Source organism: Halichoerus grypus, chromosome 2 (genome assembly GCF_964656455.1).
Source record: "Halichoerus grypus chromosome 2, mHalGry1.hap1.1, whole genome shotgun sequence".
NCBI lineage: Eukaryota > Metazoa > Chordata > Mammalia > Carnivora > Phocidae > Halichoerus > Halichoerus grypus.
In genome coordinates, this window is record NC_135713.1 from 208,245,287 (window position 1) to 208,265,455 (window position 20,169).

At 49.3% G+C, this 20,169-nt stretch overlaps 1 protein-coding gene across 5 annotated transcripts in view; it reads right to left on the minus strand.

Annotated features, from left to right (window-relative positions):
* Positions 1-20,169, minus strand: part of NPLOC4 (NPL4 homolog, ubiquitin recognition factor) — a 62,986-nt gene that overhangs the window by 30,087 nt on the left and 12,730 nt on the right. For 4 of the 5 annotated variants that reach the window (XM_036094109.2, XM_036094104.2, XM_078066264.1 and 1 more), the window contains exons 3-11: positions 18,866-18,978; positions 14,365-14,541; positions 12,094-12,142; positions 11,259-11,353; positions 9,377-9,500; positions 8,340-8,519; positions 5,158-5,244; positions 2,563-2,634; positions 1,795-1,921 (exon numbers count right to left, since the gene is read on the minus strand). In XM_036094109.2, coding sequence (XP_035950002.1) covers positions 1,795-1,921; positions 2,563-2,634; positions 5,158-5,244; positions 8,340-8,519; positions 9,377-9,500; positions 11,259-11,353; positions 12,094-12,142; positions 14,365-14,541; positions 18,866-18,978 — 1,024 coding nt within the window. The remainder of the gene's footprint in view (positions 1-1,794; positions 1,922-2,562; positions 2,635-5,157; positions 5,245-8,339; positions 8,520-9,376; positions 9,501-11,258; positions 11,354-12,093; positions 12,143-14,364; positions 14,542-18,865; positions 18,979-20,169) is intronic. The other variant, XM_078066262.1, reaches the window with a different exon arrangement.

The following is a 20,169-nucleotide window of genomic DNA, read 5'->3' on the forward strand; positions in this document are numbered from 1 at the left end:
CCAGGCGGCCTCTCTGCTTCCTCTGGTACGTTCACGTGTGCAGGGAGGTATATCATCTGTGAGTTTCATTCTCTGCACAGTAAAGGGTATCACAAAGTATCCTGAACAAGGCGCTTTCCAAAGGGGGTGTCTGATAGGTTTGAGAACCACCCATCTAAGCAACTGTACCCAGAACATCTGCCTGACGTGTTGCGGGAGTGAAAAGGTAACACATTTCCCCCCTTGGTCAAATACAGAGCAGGCGTGGTGAAATTCCAAATGACGCGAACACTGCCTCCTCCCTGCTCCCCTCCCCGGTGTCCAGTCTGAGCTGCTCTCCCCGGCTGTCCTCACGGAAGGACCCTATGCCGAGGAACTACTTTCCTGTAACCCTGGTCAACACTCCCATCCACTCGCTTAAGTACCTGGCCCAACAACAGTCCTAAGAAAATAAATCAACTCAACTAGTTCACACTAGCATGTGAAAGATGCTGCCGCTGCCTCTCACTCTTCCAAAGGACATTCATCTCAAAAAGAAAGTGGCCGTCAATCCAAATGGATCTTAAAAATGAGGGCAGTGTTTTTCTTCATGGTTCTCATGACAGTCCCCTCAACTGGGATTAACAGGGGATCCAGTTACTTACTAACATGTTTGGGCTACTTGTAAACTGGTCTTTGTTAAATTGGGGGTGCTTCCTTCTATGGAACTAGGGGAAGGATGGCTACCATGAACAAACTGGGTTGCCAGTTCAGTGAGAGTAGAAACCAGGTCTTCACAGGATCCAAGTTAGCGTTTACTTTAAAAAAATTATCGGGTGCCTGGGTGGCTCAGTTGGTTAAGCGACTGCCTTCGGCTCAGGTCATGATCCTGGAGTCCCGGGATCGAGTCCCGCATCGGGCTCCCTGCTCAGTGGGGAGTCTGCTTCTCCCTCTGACCCTCCCCCCTCTCATGTGCTCTCTCTCTCTCAAATAAATAAATAAAATCTAAAAAAAAAAAATAAAAAAATAAAAATAAAAATAAAAAAATTACCATATAGACTATGCTTTCACAAGTTGGTTCTCCAAGTTTAAAATTCCCACTCTTTTTAAATTGTATAGTCCTATGACCAGTTTTTTCTTTTTTTTTTTTTTAAAGATTTTATTTATTTATTAGAGATCGAGCGAGCGAGAAACAGCATGAGAGAGGAGAGGGTCAGAGGGAGAAGCAGGCTCCCCGCTGAGCCGGGAGCCCGATGTGGGACTCGATCCCAGGACCCTGGGATCATGACCTGAGCCGAAGGCAGACGCTTAACGACTGAGCCACCCAGGCGCCCTGACCAGTTTTTTTCTAAGACAACATATGTTAAGCATGTTATAAAAGATTTGGTGGCACCTTCTTATAGGCCACAATTTTTTATTATGTATTATTGATGTACATAGCACTGAATACGATACACATGTTATCTCTCACTCACACACACACACATGCACACTCAGAAATGGTCTTAAAATGACTTCCACTCATAATGTCAAAAATAAAGAACAAACAGTAAATCCTTTTCTCCTACACAGACAGACAGTCATCTGTGGCTACTGGAAGGGGTAAAGGCAGCCCTGAGCTAAGATCCAGAATCAAGCTGACACCTTAGAACACGAGAGGATGAGAGAACAGCTACACTGAGTCCCTGATTCTAGTGGTTTTGCAGGCAATGCAGTAAGTTCAGGATTTTTACCATAAAACAAAAAGAGGAATCCATGTCCCACGGGCACATTAAGAAAATCTCTTGTAGCTGAGTTACGAATGAAACGCTACAAGAAGAGGAACAGAACACGTACCTGTAGCCACCGCAGTGACGAACTTGGAGCCAAAATGTCCGTCTGGAGAGAGTCGACATATGTTAGGATGCTTATTTTGGAAGTCTCCTGCAGTGATACATTCTTCCGAACTCAGAAAATAGGTGTCCTAGGAAAAAAGAGCTGGCATATCAAGTTTTACAGCATCATGTGGAAATATACTCCTGTTTCTTCTTTAGAAAACACCAAGAACTAAACTGTGGCCTGTCAAACACTGCATGAAACAAACACCTATAGTTCCTAGCTGTTACGGGCCCTTCTGCTCCCACCACGAATAATCGGGAAGGCTAGAACCATCAGGCATCCACCCCCACGGGCTGACCTCCAAAAAACACTGGTGGGTGAAGGCCAGGGGGTGTTGCTCTACAAGACACAATCAACAGACCCACCCTTAGTTTATCAAGAACACGGTGTTGAAAATAATTTGGTCTAAAAGCCAGGATGAGGGATGCCTGGGGGGCTCAGAGGGTTAAGCATCTGCTTTCGGCTCAGGTCATGATCCCAGGGACCTGGGGTCAAGCCTCGCATCGGGATCCCTGCTCGGCGGGAAGCCTGCTTCTCCCTCTGCCTGCCTCTCCCCCTGCTTGTGCTCTCTCTCCGTCTGACAAATAAATAAATAAATAAAATCTTTAAAAAAAAAAAAAAAAGCCCGGATGAGCCGTGCAGAGCCGCCTTGCCGGCACGAGCCCGAGCTGGCTTGTGACCAAGCTGCAGACTGAGCGAAGTGGGCACACCCCCGTCCCACCTCACCTTATTCCGGCTGTACCGGACGGTGCCCTTCCGGGTGTCTTCTGAGACGAGGTCTGTAAATATCCAACCAACCTGCATGAAAGAGGAAAGTATCCTCTGAGCCTCTCCCTGAAACAGGTGATGAATGTTTTCTGGCCTCCGTGCAGAGACCTGAAGAGCGTTTCGGTAAGAGACTCCTGTGAGCCAGCTCTCTCCAGGTGAGTCAGATCCTCAGCTAAGCTGCCGGGGTTTTCAAACTCCACCCAGTTGAAAATGGCCACCCTCCTCTGGTGCTGCTGGACTGGAGGTGATGGTGCACGAGCACAGCTCATCTTTGTAAGAAGCCCCATGGCACCAACTCTGTACCCGGCACTGTGCCGGGTTCAGGGGAAACCCCAGCAGTGAACAAAATGAACAGAATGCCTATGCCCCAAACAGGAAGACAGACAATGAGCAAGCAAAGAGAGACAATGCTATTTCAGATGCTAAGGCTTTCTCCGTAAGATAAGAAAATGGACTCCCGGGCGCCTGGGTGGCTCAGATGGTTAAGCGTCTGCCTTCGGCTCAGGTCATGATCTCAGGGTCCTGGGATCGAGTCCCGCATCGGGCTCCCTGCTCCTTGGGAGCCTGCTTCTCCCTCTGCCCCCCCCCCCTCTGTCTCTCATGAATGAATAAATAAAATCTTTAAAAAAAAAAAAAAAAGAAAATGGACTCCCTAGAGAAGGCACTTAAAATAAGGAACACCACCACAGAGTCCTTACCCAGTGGCTCCTTCGCGCTCCGCTACAGGACTGAAGACAGCAGGTGAGGGCACAAGAAGCTGAAACCCCCGACACTAGGACACCCTCACGCCAGTCACAGACACCTGTCTGTGTGCTCTGTGGTCCCTAGCCCTCCTGTGCCCATGAACCTCACAGCTGGTTGCCCCTCCTAAACCAGAACTGGGCTGGGAGGTTTACGAGTGGGGTTGGACCCCAAGTACACGTCCTTTGGAGAAGGACGTGGTGGCCCATGACCCTGTCCAGCAGAACCTGATACAGAACTCTTCAAATCCATCTCATGCACACAAGACCAGGCAAATGTGGAGAATTTCATTTTCTTTAAAAATACCCAAGCAAACAAAAAGCCCATGGAGGATGCAGCAAAGAACAGGAGACTTGCCGTATAAATGGGTCGAAGCAGTGAGTAGAACAGAGCCAAAGCCAGGCAGAAGTCAGCTAGGGCAGCAGGGCCAGGGTTTCAGAGAAAGACATTTAAGTCACCTCAAGATCTATTAGAACTACAGTGATCATGAACTATACGTTTAAAACAAAGGTCCAAAAGTTACACTAATTTTTCTTTTGAACAAGAGACACTAAAAAGATTTAAACCAAAATATAACCCTCAATCAAGATGCTGACTCCTGGGGTGCCTGCGTGGCTCAGTCAGTTAAGTCTCTGACCCTTGATCCCAGCTCAGGTCATGATCTCAGGGTTGTGAACTCAACCCCCACATTGGGCTGTACACTGGGTGTGGAGCCTACTTTAAAAAAAAAAAAAAGATGCTGATTCCTTACTAGAAACAATAGGACATTGTTTCCTTAAAATGACTTGGCTCTATCAGCTCCTAGGCCTACAAACATATTCCCTATTTTCCCCCTTTTATCTATAGGAGTTCATTTTTCACCGTCTAAGTTATTAACAAATAAAGGATAAAACTTATGGGGCGCCTGAGTGGCTCAGTCGGTTAAGCGTCTGCCTTAGGCTCAGGTCATGATCCCAAGAGTCCTAGCACTGAGCCCCGCATCGGGCTCCCTGCTCAGAGGGAAGCCTGCTTCTCCCTCTCCCTCTGCTTGCCGCTCTGCCTACTTGTGCTCTCTAATAAGTAAATAAAATCTTTAAGAAAAAAAAAAAGGATAAAACTTACATAGCTAACATTGAAATTCTAAGAGGTATTCAAATTCACATTCAATATTTACCTGTAGAAACCCTTCTGCAAAGTTCCTGGGAGCTCCACCAAGGATGTAACACAAACCAGATCAACAAAAGTTCTTCCCTGTCTTCTAACTGCCCAGTAAAACTAGGAAACCTCACATGCTCAGATACCTAAATTAACAACAGGAAATCCAAGGATGATGGAAGAGGGAGTGCCTGAGGCTCCGAGCACCCGGGGCGGAAAATGAACGGGCGGCAAGGACACACGAAGGGAGGGCTCCCCTAAGAGGCCGGGCCTCGGTGTGTGGGCAGGACACACAGCGCAGCAGCGAGGCTCCTTCCTGGGCAGGAAGAAGGGGTCTGAGTCCTGCTGCCTCTTTCTTCCACCCTCTAAAGCTGTCCTCAGGAAGTGGGGCAGGCCGATTTCAACAAAACAGTCCCAGCACAGGGATCACTTGTTTTCATTTTACTTTAAATCAGAGAAATAGTCTCATTCTATTTCGAATCCTTGGCTCTGAAATAGGAACATAAAAGCTACAGCGCCCAGAAAACACAAGCAGGCATTACAACACGCTGGGCCCACACCTGACCTCGAGCAGCTGGGAGTTCAGTCCCAGACAGGGCCTGGCCATGGCGCCCACCTGGATGTCCCCAACAGAGAGCCCTGGTCCCCCATTCAAAGGCCAGCAGAATGCCTCAGTACCTTCCTCAGGCCAAGCTTGGCAGCAATTTCATCCACCACCTCAGCTTTCGGGTCTTCCAGAAGCTCCAGGCTGTTCTGTGTGCCAATCTGTTGGGGCAGTAAAGGGAGAAGACAGACTCAGAGGAGCCCACAGCCATCCCACTCGAATTCTGGCTCAGGAATCCCAAGGGGACTGCTCTATCCCTTGCCAAAAAGGAGAATTATGGCAGCAGAAAAAGGTTGACATCCAGATAAAACACAGTCCGAGCCCTCCAGGCTTTGCCCCTCCTCAGGCTACATTGTGCTTTCCAATCAAGACTCAGAGGACAAGAAGATGGTGACCCTCAGGCTGGTTCATATCACACTGTCTCTCGTCAAGTGTGTGGTTGCTCTCAGGACTGAGGAAGGCTGTCTACACATTTTTTGGGGGGGGTTCCTTCATTGGGGAAAGTCAAGTTTCCAAACTCCTTTGGATAAACAGTTTCCTTCCAAATAGGTTTGGGTACATTAGGCAAGATTCCAGCTGTATGGTAACATTTGTTTCCAGAAAACAGGCTGGGAAAATGTGTGTGCAGCTCCTGCAGGGTAGTGCTGTGCTTCACAGGCAAGGTGCTAAGTGGGAGATGACAGAGGAGTGGAAAAGGCACCTGAAATCAGCAACCTGCTGGTGGATGGGCAGAGCACTGGGCTCGGGGCAGCAGGTGGGCTTGGACTCTGACTGGCTCACATGCAACCTAAACCAGCCACAGGACCCCAACTTCCTGCAGTGGACAAAGCTTACCGAAATCCTTCATCTGCCCTGAAATGCAGTTCGAGGGTCATTAATAGTAAGTATCATACCTAGCAGAAACCCCGGCCAGAGGAATAGGAAAATGAAGGTAATCCCAAACCAAGTTATACTAATTGGGTATATCCTTGCAAATGAGTCAGATTCTGGCAAAACAACAAAAGAACTTTCTGTTGCTGGGTATTAGCAATATGGAGATCATTAATACCTCCAGAGCACAGGTCACATCACAAACTCAGAACAAATCTAAGGATCTGGTTTCATGACCTGTGGCAGCATGAGCTTCAACTTCTAATGAGCTGCAGGTCAATGGTCCCAACCTTCAGGATTCCCACGTTGGGAGCTCTGGTGATGCCGTTCGTGGTCTGGACGCCAGAGGTTTGTCTCTGTGTTTTATTCGATCATACTCCTAACACGACTGCTGAAACTCCTCATGAAAGACACCCTCTACAAAACTGAATTTGAATATACTGTGCTTCCAAAAGCAGCTCCATGATTACAGAGAGCACACTTAGTGCCCTGGTGGTTAGGTAACCCCAACACTCTGGCAGGGTCTCCATCGCCACCTAGTGTCCCCTTTTAAATGAACCACCACAGGAGGCCCCCCTCAAACACCTCCTCTACAGCTCTCAGTAAATATGGAAACTGGCAAAGGGGTGTAGACTACACTCAAGCTCTGCATCAATGCAGCTAGGGAGACAATGGCATGTGTGTGGGAGCCACGGACCGGCACCCCAGCCAGCAGCCACGGGGCCTGCCCTTTCAGACCCTGGTTTACTTAAGAAGTCATGGGGTGATTCACAGAACACAGTGTAAAGTGACCAAGGTGAGTATGGTATGGCATACACCCAAAGAAAGAAGGAGAATGGTATGAATATCTATATATTTACTTATATTTTAAAAACTTAAACTCTAATAGTCTACACCAAACATTCTGGAAAGAGAGGGATAGGAAGAAGGGGGTACCTTGTTTGTAGATCTGACTTTGGAAGCATGCAAAATTTTTTTTCTTTTCCAACATTTTAACTACAAATTTCAAACATATAGCAAAGTTTAAAGAATTTCTCAGTGAGGACCCACATACCTGCTATCTAGATTTGGCCACACTGTACTCTATCCACCCCTCTAATCACCCCAAGCCCTCTTAGTTTTCCATTGTACTTCATAGTAAACTGCACACACCAGCACCCCTCCCAAGTACATCCACGCACATCACGGACTAGAATTCCATGTTTATGGTTTCCACTTTTGTAATGAACAATACGTATATATACATACATATATATATAATACATACATATATATTGTATACATACGATATATATATGATGTACATATATGTGATGAAACGTACCACGTAAATATTTCATAGAACTATACAACAAATATATATATAAAAAATCAATACCAGGACGCCTGGGTGGATCACTAGATTATACAATGTATTTATGAATGGGTAGTTAATTGTGTAGGGCTGTGGTTCTTAAAAGTGTGATTCCCCAGACCTGCAACAGGAACGTGAACACTGTGAGCAATGCAAATCCTTGGCCCCACCCCAGACCTACGGAATCTTGAAACTGTCGTTAAGCATCTGCCTTAGGCTCAGGTCATGATCCTGGGGTCCTGGGATCAAGTCTCGCAGCGAGCTCTTTGCTCAGCAGGGAACCTGCTTCTCCCTCTGCTTGTACTCTGTCTCGCAAATAAATAAATAAAATCTTAAAAAAAAAAAATCAATCCCTAAATACCAAAAACAAAACAAACGAACATAAATGTATTACCTAGGTGGCAGCACAGTCACACGGAGAGCACCGTCCAAGTGACTTTAAAACACAGTGTATGATTGCTGGTCCCTCATGAGACACACCCTGAGGATCCTCCTCCTTCCACCAAAAAAAAAAAAAAAAAACAACCCCCACCTTAAACTGTGTTCAGTCCTATACTGGTAGTAATTTTGGTAGTCATTCTAAGACAGTGTGTGTGTGGTGTGGGATAAAGGACACGAGTAACCCTGTGATCCTCTAACTCCATCATTTCTGGGACAGCTGACCACAGACGTGGGCGAAGGAGATACAGAATTACAAGGGAGGGAGCAGTCCCTGTGGCACTTTGGGGCAACTGACAGAAGTGGAACACAGCCAACAGATTAAAATATTCAATCAATGTTCAATTTACCGACATTGACAAGAGTCCTTAGTATCAGTAAGACAACGTCCCTATGCTCTGGAAATGCACACTGAAGTACTTAGGGACCATGAGCTTACCCTCCAAGAATTCAGAAAACAGACACTGTGTGTGTGTGTGCGCGCAAATGACAGAGCAGAGGAAGTGGAATGAAGTCTGAAACGAGAGTCCCGCACAGCCTTCAGAGCCCAGGTGATAGAGAGGCCCGTGAACTGGGAAGCCTGTGCTCGCCTACCTGAGGAGGCTCGTAAATGGCAGCTACTTCGGCCCTGATGCCAAGAGGAATGTCTTTGTGCTCTGTATACCGTCCATACAAATACCCGAAATGCTGGTTCCCTGTCTTCCTCCAAAAGTCAAGGAAGCGATCGGCAACTGTGTGGTTCTCAAACATGATATTGTCCACATGTCTGTATTTCTGTAGAGCAAACAACAGGCTAATGAATACACTCTGTCGGAAATAAATAACTTACTTTTCTAGTATAAGCCATTCATAAATCTCCACCTAGCTCTTTACACATGCGTGTGCACACGTGCGCACACACACGTTTTAAAATGTGCTCTGCCCTTAAGACCATTTCAGATTCTAGAAGGTGGGTGGAGTAGGGATGGGATTCCTTAATAAATTAATTCAGATTAATCTTACTGGGATTTCACCTAAAATGCAGGTTTTCACACCTCTAGCACAAAAATTAGTTTTCAAAAAGAGAGAGCAGGGAGAAGGAAGAGACAGAAATTTCCAAGCAGTCACAAAGGCGGTGGAGAGCTCTCTACAGAGCAAATGTGGGCCAGCCGCGCAGAGAAGGCGAGGCGAGCAATCCTCAAGGGCACAGAGACCAGAGGGGAAGAGGCCAGAATACTGCGTGCAGCTGACACCGGTCTCTTCCTCCTCCCAGAGCCCAGCTCCCTTCTTCACCTGGCCTGGACAGGTGCTCTGAGGGGGCTCCAGGACAGTTTGGTTACCAGCTTCCAGAGCCATGATTTCTTGGAAGGCAAAGTGCAACCACGAAGTTATTTTAAACAGTCACCAAGAAAGTTCTGCCTCCATGCAAGCAGACAAAAGAAAAAACAAAGGACTCCCCCCTCCACGTGTGCAACAGCTAGAGATCTCACCAATAGCATCTCCAGCGTACGACCTGAAGTGCACTTGGACCCACCACCGAAAGTGCGCTCTGCTAGGGGCGGGTCCCTCCATGGAGGGGCTTTTCTGCAAATTTTCATTTCTGAGCCATGAACACAAATCTACGGTCTAGATAGACACAGTGAACATCTCACCTGTCTGTTCAGCGTGATGGCACTTGGCTGGCACTTAGTACAGATGCCGTTAGGCCATGGAAGGTGTCCCTCGCACCCTGATTTAATCTTGCAACTGATGTTCTCCAGGGCAACAAATTTCCCCCTGAATAAGAAGAGGCAGCTTAATTAATTCAACATCCCAACAGTGAAAACTTTAGCAGGAGACTGGAAATCCTATGTCAAATCTCTTACACCTCCAGAACAAAGTTCTAAGAAGCTAAGCATGTGGCAGGCAGCAGCAGGGGAATGTGCTAAGAATTGCTATCGTGGACTCCCAGCTTCTGTCCTGCACACAGAGACTATGCAAAAATACGTAACTGTTTCCCTATAAAAAGTCTCCATTTTCAAGGTCTGTCGCTAACACCCATGAAGATTTTCAAGGATACTATTAAACACCTATTGATCTAACCTGAACCGCTGACAGGAAACAAAGCCTGTTTTTAAGTTTCATTAACTTATAAGCAACATCTACATCATGCGTCCAGTACTTACATGTTTGTAAAAAAAAAAAAAAAAAAAAAAAACAACTCTGAATCACAAGGAGAAACCCTGATGAGGGTACCTCGTGAAGACATCTTCCCCAGCTTCTGGCTGAAATAAAGACTATCCAGTGAGGAAGCCAGGGCCCCACCCCGATGTGGGGTGGATGCGCACAGATGCCTTCACCCTCTGCCAGTTTCCCACTCACAAAACGGTGCAGGAATTCGATCCTATCTTCACAGGCCAACAGCATGCTGGCCTGCGGGCCCCTGGGAAGCAATGACCGCCACCAGCCTGCACGGGACCGAGAGCTGCCAATGTGCCCCCATGGGATACTGTGGCCTGGACCCAGACTGGTGGAAGGCTGACGGATTTCAGCACAACGAATCTCTACTCGTTCAATAGTCCAGAAAGTTCCATGGCTTACCCCACTGACAGGCAAGAATGGGTTTCTGGTAGAATTTTTTTCTCGTGGTCTAACTTTTTTAAAAAGCCATTTTAGGATGTCAGCAGATTGTCAGAGAAAAACTATAATCAGGCCAACATGACATTCTTCACAAAATGTTGCTGACTTGGGTTCAGCCACCATCTCCTCCTGCTGCACTGATGGGAATTATAAAATGGTATGAAGTCCATCACTTTCTGGGAAGGTGAACGTATAGTCGTATAGTCAACAGAAAGGGGTCGCACAGGGAAGTCCTTGACATGGTTTAAAAGAAATCAAAATGCTCTCAGTTCGCCCCTCTCCAGCCACTGTCACAGCCTGCACTTGGGGACTTGGGGAGCCGAGAGATGGCCGCCCCACCGCCCACCTGGCCGAGCCTGTAGACAGTTCCCGCTGAGGCACCACGAGGCCCAGCCGGGGACGGCACGGTTACTCCAGCCCCTGCGACGGCTGTGACATCAAGCCGGTAAAGAGGCCAGCTCCAGGGCAAAGGGCGGATGGGGGCCGTGGAATAGGTGAGCCAAGATAACCACCACGGGGTGGTTCAGTTTTTCCAAAAAGCAGAGGATGAGCTCTGACCACCATCATATCTTATCTCATCTGCCTTCACATACACCTAAGTTGCCAGAGCACCACATGCCTGCAGAAGTCTGGGATGTTCCCCCAGGGGTCTCCACGGTGGCCACTGCCAGCCTGGCATCTGCCCAACACGCTGGGCATGTGGATGACAACAGGGCGTCAGAGTCTCCACCCCTGTTCCTTTTCTAGAATCTGTGCCAAAAGTCACGAACTCAAATGCTCTGTGCCCAGACCCTGATCTTTGCTTTTCTCATTCATATGCTCACAGGCTTTAAGCAACACCTGCCAGATACATAAAAGGGACTTCTACACGCCAAAGCCACATCGGCACAGCCTAACTGCGCTCAAGTTGCTTACTTGTCGGCCCCCCCGGTCAGCTTTCGGATGTAGGCGTGGAAGGACATGTGCTTCACAGGAGGTTCAAGATGGTTCAGGTAGTCCTCGTCAAACGGCTGCCAAAACACACACAGTCAGTACGGTCACGCACCTGCTGGCGTCTCGAGGCAAGGAGAGGCGGGCAGCCAAGCCGCTGCTGCACGCAGGGAGAGACCCAGCCAGCACCCGTGGAGGGCAGTGGGAGAGGACGGGCCCTTGGTTCTCACTTATCATTCCAGGTCAGAACCAAAGGTTTCTTTGTGTACCAGTTATCTTTCTAAGATTAAAATGAATCTCTATTAAATACAAAATGCTCTAGGTCAAGTAAATATTAGGAAAATTTTGGGAAAAAAAAAAAAAGCCCATAAGATGAAGAGGAGGCTCATGAAGAAAATCAGGTTGGCCTTGCTGCTGTAAATTCAGCATTCACCAGTTACCAGTCAGCATTATTATGGTAACTCTCAATCTCACCAGGACGAATCAGTAGGAGGACTCGGGGAAAAGTAAATCAAAACAATGACGAGCACAGAAACCGCCAGCCCCAGCTTTGTGTCAGGTTTTAAAAGGATTGTCCAGGGAGCCCACTCTAAGTGCTGCCCCTCGGTCACAGCAATACAAACGCTCCAGCCATTCACAATCCACCCAGAAGGTCACTCCCACAAATAAAGGTTCGTCCTCTTGAAGCAGCTTGCACGAGTGGGAACGCGAGGCCCAGGGCAACAAACAGACCCAGCGCAAGGGCGCAGGGAAAGTGCTGACGTGCTCTGGGGAGCAGCCCCTCCCGCTAGCCCAGGACGCACGCTGCACCCGCTCTCACCTCGAGTGGAACACAGTGCACGCATTTCCCCAAGGGGCCATGTCGACACCTAAGAGCACAGGGCAAGAGAAACACACGCCATCAGTACGCCTGCTCTCCTGCTGCTGCCTCCCAGTGTTTTTGATATTTATAACGTACGCCGCACTTCACAGAGTATTTCCCTACCCGTGTGGAATTATCTATCTATCTATCTATCTATCTATCTATCTATCTATCTATCTATCTATCTATTTATAAGTAAACTCAATGCCCAAAGCGGGGCTCGAACTCACAAGCCCGAATCAGAAGTCTCATGCTCTACGATAGCCTGCCAGGCATCCCCGTGTGGAATTGTTTTAGATGGTACGTGAGCATTTTTTTTAAATATTTTATTATTTTTTTTGACAGGGAGAGACATTGCAAGAGGGAACACAAGCAGGGGGAGTGGAAGAAGCAGGCTTCCCGCGGAGCAGGGAGCCCGATGCGGGGCTCGATCCCAGGACCCTGGGACCATGACCTGAGCCGAAGGCAGACGCTTCACGACTGAGCCACCCAGGAGCCCATGTGAGCACTTTTTATTTTAATATAATTTAGTATTTATTTTGATTTGTATTAGAAAAAACTGTCCAGCACGTCAAACCTATGGATATTAATGGCTTAAGATGACACTAAATAAAAGTGAATGGACTAAAACTGATTTAAACAGATGTTAAGTAAACACTGAGGAAGTTGGGATGTGGATGTGGCAAAAAGCCTTGTCAGTGGGACAGAACTAACTCCAGTTTGGAAAACACCCATTTTGTGCATGTTTTGGGAAAAGCATGAAGACGCCTGGCTCTGTGGGTTTTTAGTGACCTCAGTCAGAGAAGCTGTAGAAGCCCCACACGTATGATGCGGCAGCACGACGTGCTCCAATGAGGAGGGCGGTGATGGCTGCTGGGAAAGTTGAGCGGCTGTCCCTCTGGGCTCGACAGGACCCTTTTCCAAATGGGGTCACAACTCCTGGACGCGCTTCTGAGTAGAGATGGCCTGTGTCTCCTAACAGCCAGGCTCTTAAAGACGGCAAGCCAGAACGCACGCACACACACACATAAGCACCCTCTTAAAACATTCCTCCTGAGGCCTCCAAGACACAGATCACGGGGGGGTGGGGGGGGGGTGGAGCCAGCATGGGTTCCCTGGGAGGAAATGCAAACGGAAGGGGTACGCGGGCTGACAGCGATGGCCACGACGCGGCTCCGTACCAGCCGCAGCAGAGCGCCATCTGGGGCTCTTGAATCTAAGACACACAAGTTGCTAATGCAGCACTTAGAACCCCAGCATCTCAATGTCAGCACCCCATCACGTTTACAGAGTGATGCGGTTACAAGAGGCTCTGCTGCAGAGACAAACCACCTTCACTCAGACATTTCACATCACTGACTGTAAACTCAGGTGTTTCTAACCGGTTTCTTCAAAAAGAACTACAGGGGCATCTGGGCAGCTCAGTCGGTGAAGCGTCCAACTCTTGATTTCAGCTCAGATCAGGATCTCAGGGTCATGGATCAAGCCCCACATCCGGCTCCACCCTCAGTGGGAGTCTGCTGGAGATTCTCTCTCCCTCTGCCCCTCCCCTACACACATGCACCATGTGCATGCTCTCTCTCCCCCTAAGATAAAGAAATCTTTGGGGCACCTGGGTGGCTCAGTCGTTAAGCGTCTGCCTTCAGCTCAGGTCATGATCCCAGGGTCCTGGGGTCGAGCCCCACATCGGGCTCCCTGCTCCGCAGGAAGCCTGCTTCTCCCTCTCCCACTCCCCCTGCTTGTGTTCCCTCTCTCGCTGTGTCTCTCTCTGTCAAATAAATAAATAAATAAATCTTCAAAAAATAAAAAAAAAATTTTTTTTAAATAAAAAGAACTGCAAAAAATCACAAATACAGAAACGTACCCCAGCAAAACCATTTCACATAACCCTAGGTGAAGGGTAAATATTCAAAGAAGGAGCAGCATGTTCAGCACATGAAGCAGCCACTGAAAAGAACGGGAAGAATGCACTGCGCATATGATGCTGGCATTTCCTGACTGTAACCCAACAAGGTGACCTCAACAAGCACCTTGCACTGGTAGGTGCCTAGCATCACCTCTTCCCCGCTTCCCTACTCTTGCCCCCCCGCACACCTGCTAAAGCCCGATGCGCCAAACTCAAAACTTGTGTTTCTTCAGTAGATACTCAAACAGGGCACGTTTCAAACATCTCACCTCCTGAGCCACTAAAGTCAGCACAACTGGGACCGGACCCCGACAGAGACTTACAGCTGTGGGTCGCGGCTTCTATAAATCTTCCCGTCCTGCTTGCTGAGGTACTGGTCGATCTCATCCTCCACCACGCTGGGAGCACCGTAGGCCTTCAGCCCCAGCGGGGCCGACGTCTCCATTTCCGAGGAGGGTCCAGCGAGGCCCGAGGGAAACAGGAACAGCAGATCTCCATGCCTATCAGACGACAAACATAGGGCAGGGCCTGCCTGCTATCCTCCCACAACCCAGGCTGCACAGAGGAGCTGCTCACCATCATGTGAGGGTCTCTGACATCCAAGAGGCACACGCCAACCTCCCTAAAAGCCTGAATAACGAGGCCTCTAATTGTAAGAGACCAGAACTCTCCCTTCACATCTCTCCTACGCTCCCTAGCGTTCTAAAGGTCAGAGCGGGTTCTCTGTAACTGTGACTTACTTTCTTTTACAGTTGTAAAACATCCACATGCCCATCGGATTCCACACAGACGAAATATGGCCACAACATACACACTTGGCCTGTAGGCAGCGTTCTTCCTGCTTCTCATTCTGGGATTGACATTCCTTCTCCTCGTTCATTCCTAACCGTCTACTATTCAGCACCCCAACACTTCATCTACCTAGTACACAGCCTTCCACTTCTTTCTCTTCGCTCACACACCCCCCCACACACGTGTACACAAACACTGTATGACGCTGTTGACAAAAATGAGATTATCAAAGACATAACGTTTTGCATTTGCTTTTCCCATTCAACAATACGTCACCCCAGATCCCACCAAACACAGGGTCTGCGTCTAATCACTGCTTCCAGTGGCCGAACAGCGCTCGGCAGCCAGCCCGACCCATCACGTACACCAGTGCTCCCACACGGATGGGTACGCGCGCTACCAACAGGTTTCTACCACCAAGAGCACTCGAGGAAAGGCCCAAGGACAGGCAGCTGTCTGGTTTTCCTTCTACAGGGCACATTTCCAGGAGTGGCCCTGCTGGAAGGAGGGTTTTGTTTTTGATGTCGCTGATGTGCTGCTTTCCCAACAGGCTGCACAATTCACAGTTCGAACAGCAGTGTTTGATCTTCTATCATTTCCATGTAAGTCATGCTCTCTTCCTTGCTCACTCACACTGCTGACTCACTGCAGGACCTGGTTACCACAGCCAGACCAACGAGACCCCGGCGTGAGATGCTCCCACTTCCGAGTGCTGGACAGAAGCAGCGTGGGCTCCCACACCCAGAGAGAGGGTCTACAACACTAAAATCAACCTCGGTCTTGGAGGAAAAGCTGCAGCACTACAATTTGGTAAATATTTAACTGCTGTCAATAACACACACACGGAAGGAACAGCCTGCTGCAGCCCCAACCCAACAAACTGAAGCGGGGGCGGGGGGGCAGGCCTTGAGAGCAAACACCAAAGACACGGGACACTAAGAGGCCTGGCTGTAGCTGTTCAGTGGGTCTGTTCTCTCCTCTTCTTTCTTCCATAATTTAGGGGTGATAAAACTGCCAAACTGTAACTAGAGACTTCTGTTTCTAGCAACGGACCAGACATTCCTAAACACCCTCCAGCTATAGAATACATGGCTCAGCTGCTCTATCAGTTTTAATAGCTATGCTCTACATGCACCGCGGAGCTCTAACGAAAGTAAAGTAAGGGAGAAAACACTGCCCTACAGAAGCCCTGAGCTTGGCTTACACGGTCATTTTATGGACAACAGGAGGCGAGTCTGTGGGCCTGCCTACCCGAAGCAGGCTGCTGACCAGCTGAAAATAGGAACCAAGGAGGAATCCTGCCTTCCTGAGCCCACTGTGCAGCAGGGAAAACGGTCACCTCTGACAGTCTGCTCTGCCACGCACCCAGGGTGGGACTAGGGATGCTACTTGGCTCCGGAAGCCCAGACAGAAAGTAACTGGAGGGAGTGCCGGGTCCACAGCGCCCCCTTGTGCCAGAAGAAGCAAGTGCAAGCTTCCCCCACAGAAAAGCCACCGGCCTGACTCCCTACAACCAGGTTTGGTCATTACAAGCTCTCAAAAAGGGGTCACCAAATGTACAAGAGAACCAAGCCACCATGCACAAGAGTGGGCAGACACAACAATAACAGGATTAGACATCCAAAGACTTCAGATTTGGAACTGCAAGACGTGGAATATAAACGTCTACAGAGTGTTCAATGGAAATGGAATGGAAAGAGCACAAGCAACGAGAGGCCGCCCAAAATGACAGGGGCTTCTGGGAAGCAGGGTGGCAGGAGCCACAGATTTGGGTAAATCTTCCCAAATCCCCCCCCATACAGTAGGCCAGAAAACCCACGGACAGCTCTGACAGCAGCGCCACTCTGACTCCACCTGGGGGAGACAGACCACCTCAGACCCCTGAGACCCAAGAGGGAAGCATCACGCGTGCGACAGGCCAAGGCAGAGCCCCAGGGAGCGCAGCAGTCCTCAATGGAAGCCCAGAAGGCCAGTGTGAGCGCAATGCAGCCCCCTTGAGCACACAGAGCTAACAGCCAGGTTTGAAAAGAAATCAAATCAAATATTTTAAAAGTGAAAAATATAATCCCTGAAACAACAAAGAGAATGGGAGAGAAGTGATATTTAAAGAGATAATGGCCACAAATTTTCCAGACCTGATCTGCAGGTACAGAAAACACACTATCCGGGATGCCTGGGTGGCTCAGTCGTTAGGCGTCTGCCTTCGGCTCGGGTCATGATCCCAGGGCCCTGGGATCGAGTCCCGCATCGGGCTCCCTGCTCAGTGGAGAGTCTGCTTCTCCCTCTCCCACTCTCCCTGCTTGTGTTCCCTCTTCCACTGCCTCTCTGTCAGATAAATAAATAAAATCTTTAAAAAAAAAAAGAAAATACACTATCCATTAGGTAGGGTTAAACAAACAAACCAGGAATCCATACCTGGACGAGTCAGACAGAAACTGTAGGACCCCAACAGAAACAGAAAATCTTAAAAGCAGCCAGAGGGGGGGAAAAAAAAGATCACCTATAAGTGAACAACAGAATACAGCAGACCGAACTGCAGCCAGAGAAGCCAGAAGTGGAGAGAGACCAACGCCAAGCTCAAGGAGAGGAACATCACTGCCTCCTCCAGACACGCTTAAGGTTAAGACAGACGCAGCCCTCAAGGGTAGACCCAAGCCGGTCGAGAAGTATTATGACTATCGCTGGAAAGATACACTCGAGGGTGACTCAGAAGACAGCCCTCCAAGTGCCCCCTCGGGATGTCTGAGCCGTCCTACCCCTCTGGGACAGCACCAGTATGACAGCGCTACAGTTCGATGGCTTTCTCTCAGAGGTGTCTGTAACCTCCTTTGCTCGTATCTTCTATCAAAATAGTTTTCAAACACACAGCTCTCATCTTCTGCAAGCTTGCCCCACGTGCTGCCCCACGTGAAGGCACCGTGCAACCATGTGCAGGCAGCACTGCCACCCGCCTGCAGACGTGGCTGGCGAGGCCCAGTAAGGTTAAAGAACTTCCCCAGGCACACGGCGCTGAGTGGGGGAGTATGAACACAAGCCACGTAACATTCGCGAGAAATGATTCTCAAGATGCAAAAGCTCTTTACAAGCTGAAAGGAAGGCTATCCTCAGACGACGTCAACAACGATGAAAAGCTTTCGCTAATTACAGAGATAGGCAAGTGGCAGGTGCCCAGCAAATATTTGTTGAGGAACAAATGAATGACTGCCCTAACTGCGTATTTCTTCCCAGATGTACTAATTTGCGAACCTAAAAATGACCACACCAATTGTCAAGAGAGCCCACCATTGTGACTGGTAAGCAGGCGCCCGGCCGGCTGCCAGCGAAGTGCAGCGCGAGGAGCCGGCAGTGGGCCCAGCAGCCGTGCTGCCCCCGCCCGGACAGGAGCGCGCCGAGCCCGCTGCCGAGGACCGCAGTCAGGGTACGCGAGCACAAGTGCGCACACAGGCTGGACAGGAGCCCGCAAACCTCCTCTGTAAAGAGCCAAGCGGTGAACACCTTCGGCTCTGCACTCCATGCCGTCCGTGCCACAATCGCTCAGCTCTCCCCCGGCAGCAGGGACACGCACAGACGAATGATGTGGCTGCGCTCCAGCTGAACTACAAGAACAGGGAGCGGCTGCAGGAAGAGGTCTTTACATCCTGGACACCCCACTGACATGACTGACCGCCTCGGAGGAGCTCGAGGGGGTCACGCCACCGAGAAATATCGTGTGGGCAACAGCCCCTCCGACCCAGCAAGCAGTCCCGAGGCGGAACGGCACACAGCTCCGTTCAAGGTCCCTCCCTGCAGGGAAGGGGCTGAGCGTGCAGCTGCACACAGCCCCCGAGCCCATAACTCTCCCCCCTCAGTGACACACGTCACAGTCTGCGAGTCAATCAGCTCAGCACAAAAGGAGCGGCACATTCAGTGTGACTGCTGACTACCCCACAAGAAATACGGTGGTGTCAAGGGGAAACCGGGCAGAGCCGAGCAGCCTCAGTGGGCCCTGCGGTCATCCCCTCCCACTCCCTGTCGTCCCCTCACAGCACTTACTGGATTTTGAGCAGACTGAGGGATTTAGTCGACGATGCTGTTATCTCTCCAGTCTTGTTTCTATTGATGTAAACTGAGAAGCCGTTATTTTGGAAGCCAAACTCCTTTGCAACCTAAAACAAGCCCCAAAAAAACAGATATTGAAAGAAATATTTGAGTATCACTACTCTGGCCACATATACATCAAATGATATTAGAACAACACTCGCTAAATTTAGAAACTGCTCCTCGGGAACCAAATTTCTCTTGCAATTTTCTCTCTTGTGAGGAAATTTGTACTGCCCACACAGATGTCAAGTAAAATGAGGAAAGTGGCCAAACAGAAGCAAAGCTCTGTGTAAATGAGAAGACTATATGACACATTTAAGAGTCTGAGGCAAACAAACGTCATGGCTGTATCTGGAAAGTTTAATTTCTACTTTTGAAATCAATTGTGAAAACCCAATTCCAGGGGCACCTGGGTGGCTCAGTTGGTGAAGCATCTCCCTTCAGCTCAGGTCATGATCCCAGGCTCCTGGGATCGAGTCCTGCATTAGGCTCCTTGCTCAGCGGGAAGCCTGCTTCTCCCTCTACCCTTCCCCACTGCTCGTGCTCTCTCTTTCAAATAAATAAATAAAATTAAAAAAAAAATTTCCAATTTTGAAACCTAAGAGAAGAAAAACAGAAGTGAAGAATGGTGCCACCAAGTCCGTCCTGACGAGTACCCACACCAGCCACTGCACCAGGTGCCGCAAACACTCACTCGCTGACTCCACAAACAGTAAGCAGTCCCATGTGCCACCTCCATTATGCTCAGAACACAATGAATAAAAACAGACAAGGTTCCAGCCATGGAGGACCTCAGCATCAGATGGGGGGAGAGAGCTAACAGACGAGAACCACAGGTGCAGGTAAGCACCAGGCAGGAAAGGAAGACAGAGAAGCATGGGAGAGGCCACTGTGGACAGGAGGACAGAGAAGGTCTCTGAGGAACACGTCCGAGCAGCGCCCCAGAGGAGGAGACTAAGGCTGCTACTCACAGAGCAGAGAAAGAATAGTGCAGGCAAGAGGAGCAAGCACAAAGGCCGAGAGGCAGGAAGGGGTTGGGAAGAGAGAGGCCAGTCAGGCCAGAGCCCAGCCCGCAAGAAGGAAACGGTTAAGAGACAAGAATGGCGAGGCAGACAGGACCGTGTGGGCTAGGAGGAGTCTGCATTCCAGCCCAGGAGCCGTGGAAGCCACAGGGGCTGACGGCAGGGGGTGGCCAAGCTAAGAGGCTAACTTCTCATTGACACTCTGCTGAAAGTGGGAAGAGGGAACAGGAGAGC